Raw genomic sequence first — 27,246 nt, 5'->3', positions numbered from 1 at the left:
ACATATTAGTGACAATAGCACCAATTTCTTGATATATAAATCAAAGCAACAACAATTGATAGCTGGAATTTCACATTACAGATACAATTTCTGTGTGGCTGGTGGTGAATTTTGCTTACTTAAGAAAGAATGCCACTTGATAATCTAAATAAAACAAAAAAAAAACATCACTATGCGCACAAGCTTTGATGCTCCATCTAATTAAATTTCTCAGTTTGTATTGGCACAAGGATCTCGATTATGCACCATGAAGGTCAATGATTTAAATTACTTGTCGTGTCGGTCAGCATGGGCAGAATGGTATATTTTGCACATGACCGGCACCAACACCGTGATCATGAGGTCGTTGCGACCTCTTGGTGGCCTCCGCAAGGGCGCACAGGGTGCCGCAAGGCCCGCAACCACCGCGACTGCATTTGCAGGATCACTACACTCGTGGCAGCTATCACAATATATATATATATATATATATATATATATATATATAATTTTAGGATTTGATTTTTTGATTTTTTAATAAGGTTTTTTTTTCCCTATTAAATTTTCCCTTCTTAATTTTTTTTCTCCTTTATCCATTTTTTTCTTTCTTAGTAATTTTTTTTCTTTTTCATTCATTATGTTTTTTCCTCCATCAAAATAAACAAAGAAAAAAAACCTCCTAAGGTAAATTGAGGGAAAACAAAACCTCTTAACCTCTTTGAAGATGATTATCCTTTTCCCTTTTTTATCCATCCATGAGAAAGCATAAAGGGAAAAAGCTTTTTAAGGAAACAAATTATTAAGAAAGATAAAAATAAATAAATAAAATATAATTTCTAAATTTATAAAATATATTACTACTAATAAATTAAATTTTTTATATAAAATTAGATTTAATTTTAAATTGATCAAAATAAATGTGAATTAAATATAGCTTAAGTCTATTTGATGAACTTCAGTTAATCTAAATGGGCTTTTACTCAATAAGAATCAAACATTTCATGACTTAAACTCAACATTCAACATCTCTAACTCGATAATAAACATCTACAACGATCAAATATTAATAAAAATATTTTAATTAATATATTTTATATTTAAAAAGTATTGAAATCGTATCGCCATTACATGATATGGTACTAAAATCATATCATTCTAGTCATAAACCGAAACTCCGGCACAACTCAAAATTTTAAACCTTAATGAAGGTATATAATCATCCTGCAAATATCAAATACGAGTTATGGCATTGTAGTAGTTGAATAACACTTGACAATTTATACAATTAAGAGGAACTATAGAATAAGGATTACACAAAAATATAAAGTAAAATAAATTATGAAACAAAACATTAGCAAGATTATTCATACCGGACTACTCATTCCAACATGTGATTCATAAATACGCAAGGACTTTGGGGCATTTGGTTGAGGATGTTCGAATACATATTTTTCCTGCACACATATCGAAGGTTATGGGAAAATAAATAGATCTCTTAATGAACTTTTGAAATAATTCAAGCAATGTTCACAAGAGCCTTTATGCATTTTTTTGAGATAGAAACAAGGGAGACAAAACAATAATGTGAATAAGCGTAAAAAAGGAATAAGCATGCCTGTAACTTGCCAATTGCCACAAAAGTGGAAAATAGTAGTCCATACCTCATCAGGTGGATCATAGTATATTCCATTATAAGGAATTTCATTTGGGGCCTGTACAGAAAACTTGATCCAAGCAGGAATCGAATCCTTGATGCCCGAGGGCGTATCCATGCGTATCTATCATGAATGTTAACATTTAATTAGCAAAAAAGTCATTATATTAATTAAGTGCCACATAATATGGAAACAATTTTCATAATGTTCAAGTGTCTTTAACATATTTCAGAGTACATATCTTCATTAAAGGATTTAAAATATGTGTGTGTCGGCAAACATCTAAAAGCAAGAGTGGTATGTTAAGCACTTTCACACCAATACTAAAACTGTCGTTAATATTATGTACTCTCTCATAGAATCACACGGTCTCATTCCAGGGCTTCCTTTCAATAATGTCTGTATTGTGCTTTTAGTTTTACTAGTGAAGTCCAAGCTGTATGAGAAGCATGATTCTCCAAACCATGGCATCTTAATTTTTTATTAAAACAAAAGTGATGGTTTAAATCAAGGATTATAATTTTTTTAAGTCATTGAGTTTCAATCTCTAGATAGAACAACAGACTCAGTACCATATTGTGACAACATTCAGCATGCTTTGATATGATTCAAAGTGTGTAGAAATCAACTGAAATGAAATGAGTTTTCATCCTATAATGTGCTTCTTGACCAGTTAAAAATTCAACAGAATAATTTTTTTAAAACAAGTTAAACAATCAAACAAACAAACAAACATAATTGATTATACCTTACTAATACCAAAATGAGTGTTGTCCATTCAATGAGAGCATTTTTTTTTCTTGTAGCTTTTTGTTGAGATTAACACCATTATATTTGAAGACCCAAATTAAATGATGCCCTACTGTTTTTTGTTATCAGTGTTGCAATTACTTCCCCGTCCCTCTCTTTTTACATTGTTTCATCTTAGATGGTTATAATTTGTCTCGCTCCAATATAACTCCTCTTTGTTATTATTAGTATTTCAATTGGTAGTTCCCCTCCCTTTGTACAATGTTTCATCTCCTTTATATGAAGGACAAATGGAATTAGACAAACAGAATTAAAGGATGTGAAATAGGAAAAAACACTTGGTGTCTTGTACCCCTGGTTTAAAGTGCCATGCCGAGACGGTTGAAACGGGCGAAACTGTTAGGTCCAAAAGTAGCTAGAGGGGGGGGGGGGGGGGAATAGCTCGTCGCGTTCGCTCGTTGCTCGGCGTTGCTTGTTCCTTCAAAGATGTGCAGCGGAAAATACAGAAACAAACACACAACGCTAACACGGTTGGTTTTACTTGGTATCCACCTCACAAGAGGTGACTAATCCAAGGATCCACACCAACACACACACCCTCCACTAAATAAAACTCTCCTTTATGGTAACTACCAAGGGCGGAGAAGCCCTACAAGACTCAATACAAGAAGAGAGGGAAAGGATACAAGAAATACAAGCTTACAAGCTTACAATGAGTACAAAACCCTAACCCTAGCTTCTCTTCTTGGCTTTGATCCGCCTCTTGACTTGGAGAGCTTCCAAGATCCTTCAAGAACTGACGATCTGAGCTTTGTGAGCGCTGTGGAGGAGTTGGCGAGAGCTCTGGAGTGAATCAGTGAAGTGATACCGCAGCCATCACACGCCTGCAGCTATAAACGACGCCAACGGTCGGATCCCGATCGATTCGAATGTTCCCAATCGATCGGGGAGGCTTTGGATCGATCCACGGATCGATCCAGAGCGTCTGCGATAAGCGCTGGATCGATCCACGGATCGATCCGGCGCTTATCGCGACAGCGTCCCAATCGATCCATCGATCGATTGGGACCTCTGATCGATCCACGGATCGATCCGAGTCTCTGGAATGGCCGGATCGATCCATCGATCGATCCAAGCCTGGATCGATCCATCGATCGATCCGATGATTTTTGCCAAAACCAAGTCCCAAACCTCCCGAACCAACATCCGGTCAATCTTGACTGTTGGTATGTCATGCCTAGCATCTAGTTACTCTCTTGAACTGCTAGGACTCCCTTACCAAGTGTCGGTCAATCCCTTTGACCCACTTGGACTTTTCTCGTGCCTCCCTTTGACCTACTTGGACTTTTCTTCATGCCAAGTATCCAACAATCCTTCGACTACTTGGACTTCGACCGGATGTCCGATCATCCTCGATCCATCCGGATTTTCCTGCACGGCTTCACTCACGGGACTTTCACCTAGCTTCACTCACTATTGTTTCCCAGCTTCACTCACTAGGACTTTCACCGGCTTCACTCACCAGATTTCCATCCGCCTAGCTTCACTCACTAGGACTTCCTTTGCCTCACCACCGAACTTCCTCGCTTCACTCACCGGGACTTTCATAGCTTCACTCACTGGGTCTTCCATTGCCTAACATCCCGTTAGGACTTCTCAATATCCAATCAACCGTGACCTACTTGACTCTTCTTCAATCAATATCTTATTACAAACATCTAAACCCAAACCAAGACTCAGCTTGGTTACCCAGGTCAACTGACCGAGGGATATGCACCAACAATCTCCCCTTTTGATGTTCGACAATACCACAATAACACTTACAATCCCATATGTAAGTTAGGCTCTATAGCCTCCTTCTCCACGCCACTAGGTAATGAAAGCATAAATTAAGCTCTTCATTCTCCCCAAAGAGGGAAAGACTAACTTACTCCCTTTCACGAGTCCTTTCATTCTCCCCTATGACCTTCCATGGTAATGAAGGACTAAGCTTAACCATACATTCTCCCCTATTGGCACACATCAACCCATCGTTGGACACACATCAACCTATGCCGATTCAGGCACACTTCAACAAATTCATTTGTTGAAGACTCTCCCGAAGAATTGCTCATCGTTGTTCACAACATCACTCGTTGTGATCAACACGATAATGAAGGTCCCATACCCTTCATTTATCCTTAACTTCTCCCTCAATGTAGACAACTACCCAACCTTGAGCATTATCTACCACTTGAGTGTCCACTTGAAATAATGAGGATATCCACTCCCCATTTCTCCCCATTTCAAGTTTAAATGCTCAACCTTGAGCAAGTTCACAACAGAAGGTTAACCACCTTCCAAGATTCATGAAAAATAATTTTCATGTCTTTAAAGAGTCCCTCCCCCTAAAGACATGGTGGTAACTTCTGTCATTGCACCAACAATGACTTGGAATCCCTAACACATTAGGAAACCCAAATTTAGAAGTTTTGAGGTTCAAATATTCAAAATTTGAAACAACCTCAACCTAAACTTCTACTTAGTCTTCGTTAACCAATCCATCCTTGTTTTCAACATGAAAACACCCTTTGTATGTATACAAATGTATTTAAGGGGTTTGGAATGGTTACCTAGACTCAAAGAGGTTCAAAGATGCTGAAATCAAGCCTTCCCAGCCAAAATCAGCAACTTGGATCGATTGGAGTTGGGTTCCAATCGATTGAACCTTTCTGAATCGATCCACTAATCGATTCAGACTCTGATCGATCGGTCCATCGAGCTTCTGCTCGCTGGAATTTCCGGTTGAATCGATCCATGGATCGATTCAGAACTCAATCGATCCATGGATCGATCGAGACTCGATAGTTGCTGAAATTCCATTTCGATCAACTTCGAAACCCTAGAAAATTCTACAAAAATCCAAAAATTATGAAATTTCGTGTAGACATTATTTAGGGCATACTTAATCATGGAAAAATAGCTTTCTATGAAAATACATCATATTTTCAAAGATTGACACAAACTTGAAAACTTGCAAAAACTTTAGTGTTTTTCTTCAAGTTTGTGTCTAACTATTCAATGGTGATTACTATCAAAAGATAGCCTTCACCAAGGTTTTCCAAAAACATTTTAAAAACATTTTCAAAACCAATATCCCATCATGTTCCTTGGGCTTAATGCACATGACTTGTGCATTAGCTTTCCCAATGATGGGAAAACACATAACTATGTGTTTTGATGAATTTAAAACTCAAAGGAATGCACTAAATCAACATCTTGAGCTTTGTTCATCATCCTAACATCTCACTTGTATATAATATGCACTAAAACACAAACAAGTCACCTTAGAGGTCTTTGTGAGATGTAAAATTTGGTTTTGCCCTATTCTAGGGATCATGCATATCTATCTAGGCATTTTAGAGATATTAGACATCCACCCAGGATGTCACTTGTTAATAAGTGTCGTTAAATGCCATTCGTCCTTAATTACAAGGAATTAAACTAAATGCATGATTATGTTATGGCATACATCAACAGAAAATAATTTTCAAAAGAAAATATCCTATTACTACATGATGTATGAATGTCATGACATGGTATTTTTGGATTTTCCATAATAAGACATGAATGCAAAAACTAGACATGATGTCATGGCATATGATGGGCAAACAATCATGGCAAGATTTAGCATAAATAAAATATACCTAGATTAACTATCTAAGTATCCTTAAAGTCTTAGCTAAACTTACAACTTAAACCTAGATTGCCCTAAAGTGCTACAAGAGAATGCCAAAGCCTAAATTTGGCATTTCTACTTTCCTTGATTTAAATGTATGCCAATTGAAAATAAACATGTCCTCAAATGTTGACATATTCCATATTTTCTTCAAGAGTAGCACTTTTAAATTTAAGGCCCGGATTGCCTTAAATTGCCTAAGAACATACCAAAATCCCAACTTGATAGTTCTTATGAATTTCCCAATATGTGCCATTTAAGATTAAAATCAATTCTTCCACTATTAGGCACATTTTTACTCTTTCAAGGAGTAAACAATAATTCCATTTCATTTTCAAAGGTTAACTAAAACCTTGAAAATGCTCCTTGAGTGTCAATTTCCTCAAAGTTGGGTTAACTACCCTTCTAATCGGAGTTGACACTCTCTAACCCATCTATGGGGTAGAGATGCTCTAGGAACCCAACACCTATTGGTGCTCCTTGGATGCTCTAGGTACTCACTAGGGATAACTTCCTAGAGACCTTGTTAGACTTCTTAGAAGTCTTGGACCTTGTTTACTTCTTAGAACCTAGGATAACCTCCTTGTGACCTTGTTTGTGACTTTCTTAGACTTCTTAGAAGTCTTAGTCACATTATTGCAAAAATACTCTTAGGGATGACTTCCCAGCATTTTGGCTTGACCACTGACCTAGGGTTTGTTCCATAACTATATGGAACTCTATGGTAAGAGCACATCCTTCTTAGCCTTTGGTTTGTATCCCAAACCTCTATGGCCATTGGATGACTTTTGTACCCCTAAACCTAGGTTATGCTCATTTTGCCCTAATAGGATATTTTCCATCCTTTTTAGGGTCTTTTCCATTTTATCAAGCCTTGATCTCAAGACTTGATTTTCTATCACTAAGTCCTTAGTTTTTGGTTTTTCATTTGATCCATGAGCATTTTTGTTTCTAGGCTTGTATCTTACATCCTTAGAGTTATCGCCTAGGTTTTTACCTACATTCCTAGCCTTAGGGATAGTAGTTTTGGCATGTAGGGCCACATGCTTTTCCTTAAAGCCCTCATGCTTCCTATTCTTATGGTAAATCGCATTAAAATGATAAAAATTTGACCTAGCATGCTTTTTACCATTTTGCAAGGGAATAGGCTCAATGAAAGTTACCTTCTTTTTTACCTTGGAGGCTCCCCCTTGACTAGTGCCTCCTTGAGCCTTGACCATCTTCTTCCCCTTGGGGCATTGACTTCGGTAATGCCCTTTTTGTTGACACAAGAAGCACACAATGTGCTCCTTGCTCTTCTTTGTCCCGGGGGTGGTCTCCTTGGGCTTCTCCTTGCCCTTTTGTGCCACTTGGCCCTTCTTCTTGGCCAAGTTGGGACACTTGCTCTTATAGTGCCCATGTTCCCTACACTCAAAACATATTATATGATTTTTATTATTAATTGAAATATTTATACCTTCTTGTATAGGGATGGCACTTGCTCCTCCATTTGATATTTCTTGAATTTCGGAGGTGGCACCATCTTCTTCTTCTTCACTTGACCCGGATGTAGAAGCTTCTCCTTCGCGTCACCAAGAATTGCTCCCCCTCAATCCTAGAGGTGGAGGCTTCATCATCTTGAATATGAAACAAGGAGTATGCTCCCTCCTTGTTCCCTTCGTTGCATTCCCTTGAGGATGAAGCTTCTTGGATCTCCTCTTCTTCGGAGGTTGAGCATCTCTCAACCTCGGAGTCCTCCTCTTGGTCTTGATCCAATGAGTCGCCCTCTTTGGATTCTCCTTGATTTGATACAGTGGAGGGGATCTCACGAATTCTTGCCAATTTGCTCCAAAGCTCCTGGCATCTTCAAACTCTCCAATTTGTTCCAAGATGTTGCTTGCCAATAAATTGGTCACTTTGTCCTTGGCCTCACATCTTTGGATTTGGTCTTTGCTCCACTTGCTCCTTTTGAGTACTTTGCCCTTGGAATTTGTGGGAGCTTCAAAACCTTCCATGAGAGCAAACCATTGCTCTATCTCCATCATAAGAAAATTTTCGATTCTTGATTTCCAAGAATCGAAGCTTGTAGATGAATATGGTTGAGCCACCCTTGTGTCAAATCCAAGTCCATCTTGGAATTGCATCTTGAAGTTGAGCTTGATAAAGTCTTGAACTTGAAGAATTTGCTTCAACTTCTTCACCCTCTAGCTTTTCTTGTTATGCTTGACCCTTCCGGCGATGATTCCGGTGAAGAGCGGCCTCGCTCTGATACCACTTGTTAGGTTCAAAATAGTCACTAGGGATAGCTTCCCTAGCTGCCCTGCTTGTTCCTTCAAAGATGTGCAGCGGAAAATACAGAAACAAACACACAACGCTAACACGGTTGGTTTTACTTGGTATCCACCTCACAAGAGGTGACTAATCCAAGGATCCACACCAACACACACACCCTCCACTAAATAAAACTCTCCTTTATGGTAACTACCAAAGGCGGAGAAGCCCTACAAGACTCAATACAAGAAGAGAGGGAAAGGATACAAGAAATACAAGCTTACAAGCTTATAATGAGTACAAAACCCTAACCCTAGCTTCTCTTCTTGGCTTTGATCCGCCTCTTGACTTGGAGAGCTTCCAAGATCCTTCAAGAAGCGATCGAGCTTTGTGGCGGAGGAGTTGGCGAGCTCGAGTGAATCGGTGAAGTGATACCGCAGCCATCACACGCTGCGGTCAAATACGACGTAACGGTCGGATCCCGATCGATTCGAATGTTCCCGATCGATCGGGAGGCTTTGGATCGATCCACGGATCGATCCGAGCTTCTGAAGAAGCGCGCTGGATTGATCCACGGATCGATCCGGCGCTTATCGCGTGAAAGAGCGTCCCAATCGATCCATCGATCGATTGGGACCTCTGATCGATCCACGGATCGATCCGACCATTCCAATCGATCAGTGGATCGATCGATTGGAATGACCTGATCGATCCATCGATCGATCCAAAGCCTGATTTTGTCCAAACCAAGTCCCAAACCTCCCAAACCAACATCCGGTCAACCTTGACTGTTGGTATGTCATGCCAGCATCTAGTCACTCTCTTGACCTGCTACTAAGTGTCCGGTTAATCCTTTGACCCACTGGACTTTTCTCCTTATGCCAAGTATTTGATCAATCCTTTTCTTGTACCAAGTATCCGATCGATCCTTTGACTACTTGGACTTCCACCGGATGTCCGATCGTCCTCGATCCATCCGGATTTTCCTCGGCTTCACTCACGGGACTTTCACCTGCCACTAGGGTTTTCCATCCGCCTAGCTTCACTCACTAGGACTTTCACCGGCTTCACTCAGGATTTCCATCTGCTAGCTTCACTCACTGGGACTTCCTTACGCCCGGCTCACTCACGGACTTTTCTTACTGGCTTCACTCACCAGGACTTTCATCCGCCTAGCTTCACCACTGGGTCTTCTTCGCCTAACATCCCAGTTAGGACTTCCCAGTCAAGTATCCAGTCAACCGTGACCTACTTGACTCTTCTTCAATCAATATCTTATTGTCAAACATCTAAACCCAAACCAAGACTCAGCTTGGTTACCCAGGTCAACCTTGACCTGAGGGATATTGCACCAACAGAAACATCTCGTTCCGCTTGGTAACTGGCACCGGCACGACCCCGACACCAGACCCGCAACGACTGCGACATGTTACGCGACCCCATGGCCACAGCGGAGGGGTCTCTCAACCCTGCAATAGCAGCGGAGGGGTCGCATAGCCCTTCTGCTGCGGCCGCAGAGGCGTTGTGCGACCCTGCGGCCGCTACAAAAGGGTCGCATGACCACCGTAGTCGTGCCGAAGGAGTCACACGATCCTTGTGGTCATGGCTTAGAGGTCGCGCAACCCCGCGACAGCGACGAAATCGTGTGAGCTCGCGAGTGGTGTTGGATTTAGGATTTTTTAAATTAAACTTAGATTAATTATTTTAATCAACTCCTAGTTATGATAGAGATAATCTAAAGAGACTTTATTAAACCCTAATAAAATTATCTAATTAATTTTATATTTCATTTATTTTAATTTAAAATTTTTAATAAAATTTTTATTTATTTATTTATCTATTTTCATGCTTTTTCCTTTTTTTAAGGTTATTTTTATATTGTTTATTTTTTAATATTTATGTTAAATATTTTATTTTTTAATTAATATATTTTATATTTAAAGAATACCGAAATTATATCGGCACGACACGATATGGTACCAAAATCGTATCATTCCGGTCCAGGACCGAAACCTCGGTACGAGTTGAAATTTTAAACCTTACTTGTACCATTAGAAAGGCAAGTCCTTTCTTGACCAGTACCATTCGAAATTGTGTTAGAAAGTGAAACAAAGTGAAATTTACCCACATCGACACTATATTGACATCGATCGGAGAGGTCGCATAACCCTTCTGCTGTCGTTGGGGAGGCGTCGTGCGACCTTGCGGCCGCTGCACAGGGGTCACACGACCACCGTGGTCGCACCAGAGGAGTCACGTGACCCTCACGACCATGGCTCGCGCAACCCGCGACAGCGCCGAAGTCGAGCTAGCACGCGAGTGGTGTCGAATTTCGGATTTTTTTTAATTAAACTTAGGTTAATTATTTTAATTAACTCGATGGAGATAATCTAAAGAGGCTTTATTAAAGCCTAATAAAATTATCTAATTAATTTTATATTACATTTATTTTAATTTAAAAATTATAATAAAATTTTTATTTATTTATTTATCTATTTTCATATCTTTTCCTTTTTTAAAAAATTATTTTTTATATTGTTTATTTTGTTTATTTTTTAAATGTTTATGTTAAATATTTTATTTTTTAATTAATATATTTTATATTTAAAAAATACCGAAACTATATCGGCACAGCACGATACGGTACCGAAATCGTATTGTTCCGGTCCAGGACTGAAACCTCGGCACGAGTCAAATTTTAAACCTTGCTTACAACCATAGTTTAGATCAACATTTAAATATCATTTCAGGCTAAAATTTTGATTTTATATAGGAAGGTACAATTTTAATATCACATAGATCAATTTTAAATAAATTTTAATCCCCTAATCCAATTTCACATAGATCCATCAAAATGTAAACCAATAGCAATGTGAATGTCAATTAAATTAAATTTTAAGAGCAAAAATTTGCAAAAATACCACAAGCATCTTAACTAGTTATCATACCTTAGTAATATACCAAAAAAATATGGTCATGCATAGACCATTGATTCTCATAGCAATCTAATGTGTCGACCCTATATTAATGAAAAAATCAATGAAGTTATCAAAAGAGCATACCTTTACCCGTGAGGCATGTGGAATAGGTGGAGAGCCATCTGCATTGTTAGGTAGAAAGACCTCCCAAACGCCAAATTCATTCTGAGCATAATTATTCAGTAAAAGTTAGCAGAAGAAACAATTACAAACTTCACATATGTGAGGAAAATCCTAAAGTGTATTATACTATTCTGCAGGAAAGTCCAACAGAAACCAGATTATATAGACTATATATGTAATTGCTAATAAATAATTATTTAAATAATCAAAAGCATGGGAAAGACTCTCAAAGTGTTTGTTCTCAAGGCTTCAACAGAGTGGGATGCTAAAGACACTAACACAACAACCTATTGCCAGTTTTATAGAGGTTTGACTAACCTCAGTATTTCAAGAATATGTATAACGAGTTCACACTATAGGTTACATTATGTTGTCAATGATTTAAAAACCACATAACAGTTCAAACAATGCATCATCATATGTTGATAACAAAAACAGAAGAAAAGATTGCATGGTATCAAAACAAAAGTTTTAGGACATTCAAGGAAAGAGCATTTAATTTAAAAAAAAAACAAAATACGATAAAAAGGTTTTAAAAAAAACTAAAAAAATCTCTGGAAACATGACCTCACCTTGGTCATGACATCTGCTTGGGGGTTCCAATTATTGAAGTCACCTATGAGTGTTGCCCACTGAAACCAAAACCAAAAATTTACTTTTCTAAAAGAACAAGATACACACAATAACAACAATCAAGCCTTTATCCCACTAAGTGGGGCCGGCTATATGGATCTTCCTACGCTATCAACCTCAATCTCCTACTATATTATTATCTACCAAAAAAGATAAATAGAACAAGATATGTAGAAGTTAAGAAAATGTAGGCAAAGCATCATTCACCCTTAATACATATCTTTCCATATCCAAGTCCTTATTTAACAGGTATGTTAAACAAGCAATATATTGGGACACAACAACCAAACAGCACACCAAGATGACTTTATTTAAGAAATACACGTTTAAAAGGAAAAAAGTAATATAGATAATTAAGGGATACATGGTAACATATCACATAGGAAATCTACACTTGCACATTTAATAAATTTAATTTTGACATGCAAGTCGTTTTGTTCAAATCTAGCAACAGAGATTCATTAATCTACACAGCAGCAGAGTCAATTTCAAGAATCAAAGAAAATTATATTACACAACAACAGCAATATCACATATCTCCCAACTATTCTGCCATTTAAGAACTTCCTGTCAACTGGCTACATATTGTGCTCTAAATCTGTAAAAAATAAGGACAAAAGTCAAAAGGACCCCCTTTTTTTTGGAATCATCAAGATGGCGCCCTATTTTTCATTTTTTTTTATCAAAAGGACACCCAACCCCATGTACAATTACCCAACTACCCTCCACCAACTTATTCTCATTATTATCTCTCCTATTTTTTCCCGCCTAAATCAACACATTGTAGCAACTAAAATTTCATAACTACTACAACTAAGCTGTCATGCCACACAATTGTAGCAATAACTATTTCTTTGTAGCTACTATAACGTGGAAAAAAAAATTAAGACTAAAATTATTCGGAGCCTCCGAAAAGGATTTAAACTACGTTTTTTTGAGTTTGAAATATGGCCGTTATGGGTCCCGCCTCATAATTAGTTGTAGATAATGAGCTTCGATTTAATATATTATGTGCCTGTGGTTCAACCCAAGTTAAAAGTTATGACCTTTCAAAATTTAGGGTTTAACATTTACATTGTACCAACTACCAAACCGTAACTGCTATAGTGCCACAGCTACAATTTGTAGCTTGTAGCAGCTACAAAATCGTAGTTGCTATAACATGAATGTTAAACCCTAAACTTTGAGAAGTCATAACAGGGGACGTATAATATCAAATCGAAGCTTGTTGAAAGATCTACAACCGGTTACGAAGTGGAACTTGTAACAACCCAGTTTCAGGCTAAAAAACATTGTTTAAATCCTTTTTGGAGGCTCTAAACAATTTTAGTCAAAAAAAAAAATCCATGTTGTAGTGTAGCAACTACCGTAGCTGCTACAATTGTGTGGAAGTTTCGGTTTCGTAGCTGCTATAATGCACTCGATATAGAGGGGAGACACGATAATAATGAAAGGACAGTTGTGTCATTTTACAGGGGTGGAGCACCTTTTTGATAAAAAATCAACATAGGGCACCCCTTTAACGATTCAATCAAAAAGGGGTGCCTTTTTGACTTTTGCCCCCAAAAAATACTGCCAAATCTGGTAAACCCTAAAAATCAAATCCATTAGAATATACATAGGTCATTTTATCATTATGCATATCTAATCTTAATTCAGATTTTATGTTATGGAGCATGAATTAGTCCTATCACTTCTAAATTACAAGGATAGTTCCTCTATTAGAAAGAAATAAACTTGAGCAATAGTCACTAAGTGAATCATTTACCTTCTTTGTTCAATGTATCAACTTTCTTAATTCAACTTCTTATAATAATTAACAATCAGTAGTTATTATAATCAAGCAAAAGATCTTTTGGCCATGAAGTAAGATGCACAGCAAGTCGCATATCAGTTATTCAAACTTTTAACTCTCATGTTAATGTTATATGAGCTTGAACAATGGTCAAAAGGACCCAAAAATGAATAAAAATGCATAAACAAAACTGGCACAATAATTTAGATGATATGATGAAAATAATTTAAGAACTAAAATAAAAATGAAAAGTTAGGATATGCATGCCAGAAATAGATCCAACCAGTTGGAAGTATCCAAGAAATAGTAATTAATTAGACATTTAGAATTCAAAATGCCTGAGAAACTTAAGCCGAACAGCGAAACTTCAAGTTTGAGTCGAAAGTCCTTGAGGTTTAAAACCTACAGAGGTTGTAGGTACTAGCTTACTTTCGAAAAAAAAAATATTTAGTCAGGCTCAAGTAAGGTCTCAAACGTTCACATCAGCTAAGCCACCAATGGGTTCTCCAATAATTTCATAATAAGGGCATGTTTTCATTTTGATGCTCAATTTTAATTTTTTTTGAAGAATTATGTTCTGTAGAATGTAGATAATCCAAAAAATAATACAACATCTAACACAAAGTTCTATATAGAAAAATCATTGGCATTCCATCAAATCAGAATACCAGTAACTTTCAGTTCACTTAGACAAAAAAAAAAAACATAGACACACAAATTTGATTTTCCATTCAACCACACACCAATCATTAAATAGACAGAGTTCAAAACAGAATTATAACAAGAACTGGAAAATGAAAGTATGGTTTAGCTAACATGTTAAAAAAATTTGTCAATAGACTCTTACAAGACTGCAAAAGTTTAAAGACATTGCCAAAACAAAAGATCAACCTTTGCTCCAGGAGCCCATTCCCGGTAAGTGATGCCATTAGCACTGCAAATTACAGAAAAAAAAAAACAGGCAGGTACAAGTATCATAAGTAAGTATTTAACTAGTTCTGACCAACACAACAAGCACAGAATATTAAAGGACTATCACTTTTAGTAAACAATACATATGATAGTATGTAATAATATGTAATTACTTTATTTTTTATTTTTTTGGAGTAATCCAGGATCTAGCTCTTTGAACCGATTAATCCTAGAGGTAACGGCCCGGCTCCACGGAAGTTTGTCACCCGTCACCAGGGTAAATCGGGAAGTAGTCATGGAGGCATATCCAAATGGCCAGCATTCTTAGACCAGCTTCAGTGCACCATAGCTAAGACTCAAACTTTAGATCCCTTGGTTATCCATTGGAGGGCCTAACCATTGTGCCATTGCCTAGAGCTGTAATTACTTTATATTGATACATATGATAGTATCTATTAAAATATTTTATTAATAAAATAAGATTTATTATCTATGAAAATTTAAAATATATCCATTTAGTTTAATAATATAATATTATTTCATATTTCTAGAATATTATTATATTGAATAATAATGATAACAATATGATTTATTAAACTAATAATGAAGTTGATATTAACTCATTAATCTAATCAATTAATCCTTATATTTGTTATTTATATTGCATTTGATAAGAGAAGATATATACCCTTATTAGGATTTTAAATCATTTGTCATCTTATCTCAAATTATTTAATTTTTCTCTTCTTTTATTATCCCCAATTATTTTAAATTCATATGTCGTTCTAATCCTTAATGCTAGGATGTTCCCCGAAAGGAACGCGTTGAAGGATCCGACTGTAATGTCTTGGCAAAGACCGCTATATCTCCAGAACTCAAGTTCTTTTAAAGCCGACCACACCTAGTGGAATAAGGCTTAGCTGTTGTCGTCATCATTCTAATTCAATACGCTTGAGAAGACAAAATTTCTATTGATTATATAAATTAAACTTTGATACAAATCATGCATCCCTTCAAGGATTAGATAATGCCAGCCAAAGCTAGGAGGCCACTTTAGCACTATAATAGATAGGCAATACTCCCAAATGTAGTTTTTGTGCATAAGAGTCATTTTGTTGCAGCTCTAGAAGATAATTCTAGATCTGTATCCACGCCATTTAGGGTGGCATATTACCCCATTTAGGATGGCATGTTGATTATTGGGCATGTTAATATGCATTTTGGGTTGATAGGTAGAACAAAACATTGAGTCCATGTGTACAGTCAACTTTGTACTCCAACTATGGGAAATTCAACAACAACAACAACAATCAAGTCTTTATCCTACTAAATGGGTCAGCTACATGAATAATTCTATGTCATTGGGTTCGATCCTCTACTATATCTTCAAATATATTTAAATAAATTTTAATCTATTTTATTGTTGTTAAATTATAGGAAGTTCAAGGGTAGAAAAACATTCAGGGTTCTTGTGGTTATGTTGCAACGTAATTTGCACATACATATGTTTAAGAAGATTTTAATTGGTTTCTTCTAAGCCTAAGGAATTATGATGAAAACCTATGAAAAACAATAAGGATACTCAATTGAAACTTACAAGAAAAACTTAGAGTCACTAAAGCATCTAATTGACAAGAAAGGTCAATTATACGTGAGTGGGTCATCCCAAACCCAGTATCAACATAGCATTCTGAATTGAAGTTACATTTTACTTTATTTGTTTAGTACAAAAAGGACCCCCTATGTTAGTACTTGGTTAGAGATCAGAGTTGTGCCTTAGTAGGGTCAAGCTTGTTCAAAAACCCCATTAAACAGGTCAGGGTTCAGTAATGATAATTATTTTAACCTCCATATAAAACTCAAAGCAACCAACCTGACCATATTCAATTTGTTGAGAAGTCTTACTGTAATGTGAATGATATACAATATCTATGTCCTACGACTTGGCTTAACCTCATAAGGTGATACAGCACACAAAACTTGTCACATTCTCAATTAGAATAAGGTAGTGAAACAATTAGTTCATCATAAAATGAGAAGAACATCTCACAGTCAACATGGGAAGTCAAAATTAAGAACCACAGAATAATAGTCAAGATGAGGAATGATGACCCATGGCTTTCATCAGGTGCCAAGATAATACCTGCGTTGAAAGCCAAATTTTTCATAGCCACGGGAAAACTTATCGAGACCACCTTCATGTTGGTCAATAATCTCGCGCATTTTCTTGTACTCGCTATATCTGCAATAAGAGAAAAAAAATAGCACATCACTCCCTATAATTAATTTCTTGATATAAACAACAACATAGATAGAAAAGAGAAAAAGGAAGAATAACAATTTCTTCAAGCACTAAACAATTTTCGAAGAACACCATGTATGGCAGTTTGACTGGGATGAATAAGAAGCATCTGAAGTGTTGCATCCTTCAATTCATTTATTCTAACATGGTAAAAAAACTAAAAACATAATAGTAATTATCAGAATGTTGTCTTCATCTATTATTCTAATGCCCAAAGATCAATAAGAAGACAAGGGATATATGCCTACCGGTGATCAAGATGTCCTCTGAAACCCTTTAATTTTGGATCAATTTCATAGATCCTTTTTCCAGAACCAGGTGGAGGAATGGATCTTGGCTTTCCTTCAACCTCAACATTTCCTTCCTCTTTAGTCTTTTCACTAATGATTTGAGAAGCAACTGTTGTCTGCTCTGCTTCAGGGTCAACCTTCTCCTCACTTATAAGATCAGCTGTTTCAGGTAAAAACTGAAAAGGAAAGATATATGTCAAGTTAACAATCACACAAAATGCCTTAGAATGATGATTTGGTAAATCAGATAATCATGTAATGTATGTCCTCAAGAGTTCAAAGTCAAGCAAACAATCATATTGAACTAATAATTCTGAAAAAGGAATCAGCCAACACTTTCCAGAGCAACCATCAGCTAAATTGCCCAGACTTGGTTATGTGTATCAACATGAGTGTAGATTGACCGACATGGCTCTTTCTAAAATCTTTGACACATGAACACCACAGGTATCTGCTATCCACTCAAAGTGTCTCTATTTGAGTGATGGTATCCAACAAGGGGGGTATAGAGATGATAAATGAAAACACCGTGTGTGGGCCAGTGGGAAACTGATGAATAAGCTTGATGAAATATTTTGATGTTAATTAACTGAAGATTTTGAGTGTAACATAAGATTACATTACCAATGCCATGAGTAATACTTATGCCATGTGAAACAATCATTGCAATGCTACATACAAGTGAAAATAAGCCATAGCTATGTTTAATCACCTGTAGACCACTAGATATAGTCTCTATGTTTGAAGATGTGTCAGTGGAAGACAAATCATCATTTTCAGCACCTGGAACTAGCACATTGCCCGTTGAAGATACAAGGTCAATATCATGAGAGCTACCTGTAATTTTTTTTTGTTTTAAGTATATTTAATATCCATAGTCAAAGAAAATATCATCTTCCCATCAGATTAACAGTAAAGAATTATTGTTTCAACACAAAGGAACCTTTCATGACATAGAAAGTGGGATAAAGAAAGATTGAATGACATTCGAGGTAAGAAAAGAGTTAACTTATTGTACAGCTAACAATTTACACCATTATAGTTGTATACTACCCTATATTTCTCAAGCATAATTCTGCAAGTAATCAAAGAACGTAAAAGTGGAGTTTTTAACTTTCACATAACTGTTCTTATAAACTCAAGGTGCCCCCTATAGAATCTATTTTAGCAGCTCACATTAACTATCAAGAAATATGGCCATTGCATTGTATCACAGCTCCATCTAATATACACAACTTATTGCAAAAGATAAAAGTTCTTTGGGATTGAATTCACATTATTCATTAATCCCATTTTCAGCTCATAGTGGACAACATTTCATCCATTTAAAAAAAAAATGACAGCTAATTCCAACATTTCATCAAATATTAGACACGTGTCCATAAATCTCATGTTCAGATTGTAATGAACAGCATAAAGAATGACCAATTGGAAAGGACTACTCAATTCGATACGCAACTCATCTCATACTTGTTGTGTCATCAGTCATCAAGAAACTGAAAATTTGTAAGACTATATTATTTCCACAAAACCAATTAGAGAATATTTGTAATTTTTATCATGTCAATATCATCGCCAAACACTACATCCTGCCTAAAAAGAATGATCCTGAACTAACTTAATATGCAATCTCTCTCCCGAAGACCCCAATGAAACTTCTGCAGTTTAACATCTTCTGGACTGTTCAAGCTGGGAAAAAGAAATATATGCATCGTATGGTATTAAATGCATTATCCCAGAGAGCCAGAACAATTTTATTATTCTTCACTTTTGCAAGAGCTAAAAGTAACTCTGACATCTTGAATTCGTAAATTATCCTTTGAATCGTCCATCCACACACAAATCTCAATTAAAGGGGAGAGAGGCGCATTGCAAACCCATAGCATTCTCAAAGAAATGACGGCGACCCAAGTCACATCTCACCCAATTAAAACGCCAAAACTCGTCACAGACGTAGCCTGATTACGTCGTCAATATAAGAATAAATTAACTTAAAAATCTCGCTTCTCCTCCATAGTTCTTTCGCGATCATCTATTGGTAACAGTTACTAGCGAAATGCGATCAAGTGACAGTCCAATAAGTAAATAAACAACCAGGAAAAAAGACAGGAAAAACGCATAAGGAGAGAAGAGAAACCGAATCATGAGAGCCAGAATAACTGAATCAAACAAAAGGAACTCTACAATCACACCAAGATACGAATCGATCGACAAGGCAAACAAATATCTCACCAGATGCCCGCGCCTTCATGGTCGGTTTCCTACAGACGCAATCGAGGCGGACACTGCTGCCCCTCCGCTGGCCCCCCAATCCGGATCCCGCAGACAGCCGCGAGATGCGGAGTGTGGGGAAACGTGTCCCGGCCAGAACGAACGCCATCCCGAACAAAAAGAAACGAAAACGAAAACGAAGCCGCAGCCGCCTCTTCACTGAACTAAGGTTTCGTCGGAGAAAGATGAGCTCGCGCTACGAGAGCAACCGAATACGAAAGCAATGGAGTGAGGACTGAGGAGGAATGATACATACAGCGCAGTAGACCTGAGAGCCCTCGTTCGATCGATCGATCGATCGACGACGCGAGCGGGGCGGAGAGAAGCGAAGAAGTCCGACGTCGTCTTCCTCCTCTCGAATGAATCTCGACGCACTGGCGGCAGACGCGAGTGAAGTTGGCCGGATCGGTCGGAGAGGCGAGAAGCCAAGAGAGCGAGTCCAGAGATAGAAACGAGTGGGCCCACCGCGCGCGTCGTAAGGCACGAGGACAACAGAACGCAGAGCCGGGGATGGGAATCCGCCACCCACGTCATCGAGTGCGAGAAGAGAAAAGGAGATGAGTAATGAACGGCTTCCTTTCCTTCTAGGCACGTCACCAGGGAACAGTGCAAAAGGCCGTTGCCTTTCTTTGTCATTTTATTTATTTTTAGACGCCTTTTACTTATTTATCCTCTGAAACGTAAAGGAACTTCTTTAATATGAAACTAACTTGTCCATTCATAAGGCCAGTAATTGGATAAATTTGTGCTGAAATAAATTTAGGAAAAGTAAGCTTAACAAAGAAAGTGGCATCGGGACATTTTAGGATAAAAAGAGCACACTTAATTATCATTTTAATATTTTTTTTAAAAAAAAATAAAATAATATTTTATTATTTTTATCCCACACAACAACCATAATAATAATCAATAATTATAACATGTTAAAATAAATTATATATATTTTAATTTTATTTATCAAAAATAATATTTTTGTATAAAAAATCTTTACTGATTTATTAAAAATATTTAAATTTAATCAAAAGCGTTTCAATATAATTAAAATCATTTTAAAACTGTTATATAATTGATATCATCGAATTTAGTCTCTTTCATCCTCTAAGAGATAGCATGCTAATACTAATATTCATATATTATCTATAGATTTGATTCTCGCTAATGATTGTGCAACTCAAATAAAAATTTTCGATTCTTTGTCACAACTTCAACAGCATCGTAGCTGTCACTATAATATCAGAATAATTTTTTAATAAATAATATATTAGGATACCTTTTTTAAAAATAATAATAATAAAAGAGGTATTGATTTTGATAATTTAATAATCAAATAATTTGGGATGTTCTTTTAAGAAAAAAAAACCCAAAGTGCACTTTGTTTTTAACAAATCGTCACGTCCAACATTGATTTATTATTAAAAAGACATTTCATCCTCTTATATATTTAGTCTTCTATTCCCAATCTACTATTTGGCCAACTTTGATTAGTTTATAAACTAGTTCATGTTAAATCCTAAATCAGTTGGCTAGCCAGGATGGGTGGAAAAAAAACCCCATACATTTAACATTTTGTGCTTCTAAAAAAAAATCTAAATATTTCTTGCCCTCCTTCGAATTCTCTCGTTCGCCCTTCACCATCTTCGCCAATCAACTCCACCGCCTTGCCTGTCTGTCTGCCTACCTGCTTGCCTACCTGCTGCCTCCTAAACTTCCTTTCTAAACTTGTCTAAAGCTATTTGACATATAAGAAAAAAAATTCAATACATTTCATATTTTGTGTTTCTTGAAAAATTCTAAATAATTCAAACTCTTCTCCTTCAAAATCCCTCATTCATTTGTAATGCGTTACCCCCATATATGTGATAATCTTCTATTGTTTATCTTTTAATTGTCTATTGCTGCCTCATGTTATTATTTAGGATTTAGATTTTATAGTCTTAATTCAATTTCCATTCGAGTGCTTGAACATCTTCCTTCTCTGTGGTCTTAGTACGTTGTAGTAGTTACAATATTCTAGTGTATAGTCTTAGCACATTATAAGTATGATTTTGTAGGTGCTACAACGTAGTTACCAGAATATTATAACAACTACTATTTGGTAGTTGCTATAATATTATAGCAACTACGATTTCATAGTTTTTATAACGTGCTTAGATCAAAATGTTGTAGCAGCTATGATTTAATAATTGCTACAGCATTATAGCTAGTAATGCTAAATTATAAATTATTCGTTGTTCATAAATAATTTTATATTATCTCACTTTATTTATTTTTAGGAACTCATCAATTTCTACTGATTTACTATCTTATATTGATAGTATCGAGCAATAGTGGATTTCTTCCTCATCCATTAGGCAATCCAACCAAGGACATCATTGTAAGTCAAAAGCACAAAATGTACAAGAAGCTGCATTGTATTCTAATACAACACAACTTGACATTAATATTACAATGGAGGAAGAAGATGGATCATCGCATCAACTAGATGAGGACACATGATTTAGAAGAAGATGAAGATTATTTTAACTTTGTGTCCCTAGAAGATGAAGACCAGTTTGTATTTGAGTAGTTAGAAAATGATTACTCAAACACCAATGATTTCTATGCATGTGATGTTGAGACTAAAAACTTTAGTGCCAGTGTGAATGAGTCAAACCAAATTGAGATGATAATCCAACCTAATGTAGTTGAGGACACTCACAATTGATTTAGCTGATGCATATGAGGAGAGCAATGAGAAATCACCAAAAGTTGGCCAAGTGTTCTTTGATGGAAAATGGTTTAGAAAAGCTTTAGGGGATTATGTGATATATAAAGGCTTTGAGATTAAACACGCGGAGATAAGAGGTTATAAAATGAAATCTATTTGTAAGGTTTAGCCTTATGCTTGGAGAATTGTTTCTAGAAAGCCTAGAAATTTTTAGATCATTGTGTTTGATAAATTGCACACATGCTGATTATCAATGAGGAAAGGTAGAGGTCATAAAATTGCACTAGTTCTTGGGTTGCTGGTGAGATTTAAGAACAAGTCATGACTAATAAGAAGTACACTTCAAAGATGATTATAACAGACATTTTTAAAAAAAAATGGAGTGACAATATCATATCATAAAGCATTGAGAGCTAAACTCCAAACAATAATTAATGTACATGAGATTATGTTGAATCATACAATAATATGTATGTATTTAGTAGAGAATTAAAGATTGGAGATAATCAGACGATAGTGCACGCAAGGTCTATGCTTGATGATCATTTTCAACGTGTCTTCTAGTCTATTGGGGCTTGTATGTGTGCATTTGTTGAATATCTACGTCCAGTTATTGATATTGATGTATGCCACCTTACAATGAAGTATCCTGAAGTTCTTATAATGACAATTGGTGTGGACGAGTCTAATAGATTATTCCCAATAGCTTTTGCAGTTGCAGAAATTGAGAGCAAGCTTGCTTAGTCTCTTGGGAATGATTTTTGTCCGAACTTCGAAATAAGCTAATAAGGGATAAGTGTATATCAATTATAAGTGATAGAAATCCTAACATACGACATGTTGTTAAGGAAGTATTCTAGGGTCACGCTACGATTACTGTCGTATGCACCTATCCAAAAATTTGGTATCAAATTGTAAAGATAGAGAGGTTACAAAGTTGATATGGGATGTAGCACGAGCATGCATTGAGTTCACTTATAATGTGTGCATGGATAAGATGAGGATGTACCACAAAGAGAGCTATGAATGGATTGCAAACTAATGCCTATTTTCCTTAATTCATGTGTAAGATTGTGTACACGTGGGAGGGGGCGAATCATGTATATTTTAAAATGCTTTCTTTTTCTTTGACCCTTTTTAAAAATGACTACGCAGCGGAAGAATAGATGAAGTGAGCAAAAGAAAATATGAGAAAGTCGAACACAAACGTTTTATTTGGTTTGGAGCCTTCGACGACTCCTACTCTACAACTCAGGCCCTTTAGGCCTTTCCGACGGCTAATCCACTAAGATCAATCGAATAAATACAAGGATATAGAAAGTTAAAGTGCAAGTAACTTAAATACAAATATACCGACAACTTTGTGTTGAAGCTCTAGCATAATCGTTGAAGGAGCGTTGGACATCGTAAAGCAGTTTTTGGAGAAGTACAGGAGTATAAGAGTTGTAGTAATTGATTGTCTGATGTTGCTAGTCGAAGCTTCTTTTATAGATCTTTCCAGGTGCTTGGACCACCCCCGGGCACCTCCACTGAAGCTTATCTGATCTTTCTTCGACGCTGAGTTATCTAACTCTGGGCGGCTGGACCACCCCCGAGCGCCTGGACCGCTGACATGGCTGCACCTTGGCGAAGCTCTATCCATCTTGCCTCTCTCCACTTCTGGGTGCTTGGACCAGTCCCAGACGCCTAGATTTTAGTGTGTACTGACCAATCAAAGCATGCAAACTCAACTATACGTGTGGTTGGGTTCGACACATTCCAGCGCCTAGACCTACTTGAGGTGCCCGGACCTCCGGGCACTTGGACCCTTCTAGGGCGCTTGGGAGTCATTTTTCTTGCCAACTTACAGCTTTGATTTCCTGTACAACAAACATAATATAAAAATAAGTATTAAATATTTTGACAGTCTCAAGAGTATCCAGTCCTAACTTTGGATTTCACTGAAACCTTAGGTTGAACCGATGTCTATTGTTCCCTCAACGGGAAACATCTCCTCACTGGATCTCTCTTCTTCAGTGTTTACCTCATTTACCAACTACCGACTGTTGGGATACACCTGATGCGATATGTGCTAAAACACGTTTCATAACACATGCGTAGCGAAAAATAAAATAATAATAATTCCTAAATTATTACATCACATGCACCACACGCATATAAGGATACAACATGCCAAACATGATCGTATAATTAATTTTTTACGGAAAGTAAATTTACATTAGGTGTACCTTACGAATGACCTGTAACGAGAAGGGTATCAATTGTAGCGACATTCTCGAACCTTGCCTCTATTCATATCCACGCTGAGCTCCTCAAGACAACTCCTTAAGTACAAGTCTCTCCTTCGGAAGTTACTAGCCACGAGCGAAGAAGAGGGATCAAGAGAAAGAGGAAGAGAAGCACACAAGGGAGAGTTTGTTGGTTGCTACTGGGAATATCGTACTGGTTCCCCTGTACAAAAATTTTGTACAAGTCCTGAACCATTTCTAACAACCTATTATGTTCTTTAGAAATTAAATTTGAAATCGCAAATGAAACTTAACATTATTGATTCCAAATTCAACTTATCTGTTCTTAGTGGTTTAGACTTGAATCATAAACGATGCTTAACATTATTAATCCAAATCCACCTATGTTACAAATTCAATTAAATATTAATTTCAGAGATTGGCTTCCAGGTTAAACATGGCAAGGCACTAGACCTTCTTGGGTATGAGAGCATCCACCACTTTCTCGACAAAACCTCTCAACGAAATTCAATATTTAATTTCCTTATAGTAACCCTAGGTTTAACCAAAAAGAACAATCGAATCACAAGATCGAAAAAATAAAAGAACCACAACTTCGAATCACAAATCCGAAAATCTAGAATCACTAGCTTCTCGTGCTTGGTATTTCAAAATCCATACAAAGAAAACCAGTATGATGCGGAATAGAATTGCTAGTTATACATTTCTTTGTAAGCAACAACCTCTTGATCTTCTATCGTATTCCTCTTCTTATTTCGGATATTGTGTGGGCAACGATCTACGTACCGAGATGAGAACCACCAAGACACCTTCCTTCTTGCAAGTTTCAACCACCAACCTTCAAGCTCCAAGGGATGCTAGAACAAAGTCTCCTTTCTCTCCTTCTTCTCCTAGCAAGAACTGGCCACCACAAGAACTCCAAGAGAGGGATGCACCAGCCACTAAAGAAGAAGAGAAAAGGAAGAGTATAGGACCGGCCACACCAAGGAAGAGAAGAGAGAAACAATAAAAGAGATGTTATGAGGTGAGGCACCTCTATCCTCTCTTTTATATTCCTTGGTCTTGACAAATAAGGAAATTTAATTATTATTAAAATTCCCTTATTTTCCTTGCCATTGGTTAATAAGAAAAATTTAATTAAAAATTCCTTTTAACCCTTCTCATGGCCGGTCCCTACAAGTGCTCCAAATAAGGTAAGTTTTAAACACAAAATTAAAACTTTCTTATTTGTTTCCGAAAATTTTAAATAAAATTTCTCTTTAAAAATTCGCTTCATGGTTAGTTATAAAAGGAAACTTTTATAAATTAAAATCTCTCTATTAAAACATGTGAATGATTACAAAAAGAAAAGTTTTTTCAAAATTAAAATCTTCCTTTCAATCTACAAATAAGGAAAGATATCAGATCTTTTCTCTTAATCTTTATAGAAATTATAAAAGAAAAGATTTAATTTTAAAACTCTCTTTTAAAATCATGAGGATGGTTACATAAAAGGAAAGTTTTATCAAAAATTAAAATATTCTTTTTAACTACAAATAAGGAAAGATATCAAACCTTTCTCTTAATCTTTTATAGAAAACTATAAAAGGAAAGATTTAAATTTTAAACTCTCTTTTAAAACCATGGTTTCCACATAAGAAAAGATTTTAAAAAATAAAATCCTTTTATTTTATATGGTCGGTCACACCAAGCTTGGGCTCCAAGCTATGGCCGACCACCCTACTTAGCTCAAGCCTTTGGCTTGGTCGGCCCAAGCTTGGGCTCCAAGCTTGCTTGGCCGACCACCTAAGGGTGGGTAGGAAGTGGGTATTTGGTGGATATAATTCTCTATAAATAAGAGGCTACGATAGGGACCGAGAGGAGGAATTGGTTTTAGTCTCCCGATGAAATTAAGCTTCCCGTGTTCGCCCTGAACGCCCAACTTAATTTCATCAATAATAATTCATACCACTAAAGAATTATTATTGAACTACCGCACCAATCCCAAATTATATTTTGGACTCCTTCTTATCATGAGTGTGTTAATCTCCCTGTGTTTAAGATGTCGAATGTCCACTAATTAAATGAGTTACTGACAACTCACTTTAATTAATATCTTAGTCCAAGAGTAGTACCACTCAACCTTATCATCATGTCGGACTAAGTCCACCTACAGGGTTTACATGACAATCCTTATGAGCTCCTCTTGGGGACATTATCAACCTAGATTACTATGACACATTTTCCTTCTATAATCAACAACACACACTATAAATAATATCATTTCCCAACTTATCGGGCCTCTTGATTTATCGAACTAAATCTCACCCATTGATAAGTCAAGGAAATAAATACTAGATATATGTGCTTGTTATTATATCAGGATTAAGAGCACACACTTCCACAATAACAAAGGTCTTGTTCTTTTATTCAGTCAGTATAAAAAGAACTTACCTTAAATGGTCCAACTCAACACACTCTGAGTATACTAGTGTAATTTTATAGTCAAGATAAACTAATACCAAATTACACTATGACTATTCCAATGGTTTGTTCCTATCCATTTTAGTCGTGAGCAACTGTTTATAATTTATAAAGAACTGATAACATTATCTTCAATGTGTGACACCACACACCATGTTATCTACAATATAA

The 27,246-nt window shown here is 36.5% G+C and overlaps 1 protein-coding gene across 4 annotated transcripts in view; it reads right to left on the bottom strand.

Moving 5' to 3' along the window:
- The window catches only part of LOC122008244 (1,4-alpha-glucan-branching enzyme 1, chloroplastic/amyloplastic-like), a 29,675-nt gene extending 9,463 nt beyond the window's left edge, over positions 1 to 20,212 (bottom strand). The window contains exons 1-10 of one of the 4 annotated variants that reach the window (XM_042563906.1): positions 19,913 to 20,212; positions 19,618 to 19,820; positions 18,098 to 18,222; positions 17,344 to 17,561; positions 16,937 to 17,035; positions 14,773 to 14,815; positions 12,026 to 12,085; positions 11,415 to 11,495; positions 1,641 to 1,757; positions 1,350 to 1,433 (exon numbers count right to left, since the gene is read on the bottom strand). In XM_042563906.1, coding sequence (XP_042419840.1) covers positions 1,350 to 1,433; positions 1,641 to 1,757; positions 11,415 to 11,495; positions 12,026 to 12,085; positions 14,773 to 14,815; positions 16,937 to 17,035; positions 17,344 to 17,561; positions 18,098 to 18,222; positions 19,618 to 19,820; positions 19,913 to 20,190 — 1,308 coding nt within the window. In that variant the 5' untranslated portion in view covers positions 20,191 to 20,212. The remainder of the gene's footprint in view (positions 1 to 1,349; positions 1,434 to 1,640; positions 1,758 to 11,414; positions 11,496 to 12,025; positions 12,086 to 14,772; positions 14,816 to 16,936; positions 17,036 to 17,343; positions 17,562 to 18,097; positions 18,223 to 19,617; positions 19,821 to 19,912) is intronic. The other 3 variants (XM_042563907.1, XM_042563908.1, XM_042563909.1) reach the window with 3 other exon arrangements.
- Between the last annotated feature and the right edge of the window lie 7,034 nt (positions 20,213 to 27,246).

This window comes from Zingiber officinale, chromosome 8A (genome assembly GCF_018446385.1).
Source record: "Zingiber officinale cultivar Zhangliang chromosome 8A, Zo_v1.1, whole genome shotgun sequence".
Lineage (NCBI taxonomy): Eukaryota > Viridiplantae > Streptophyta > Magnoliopsida > Zingiberales > Zingiberaceae > Zingiber > Zingiber officinale.
This window is presented reverse-complemented; position numbering and strand designations above follow the sequence as displayed.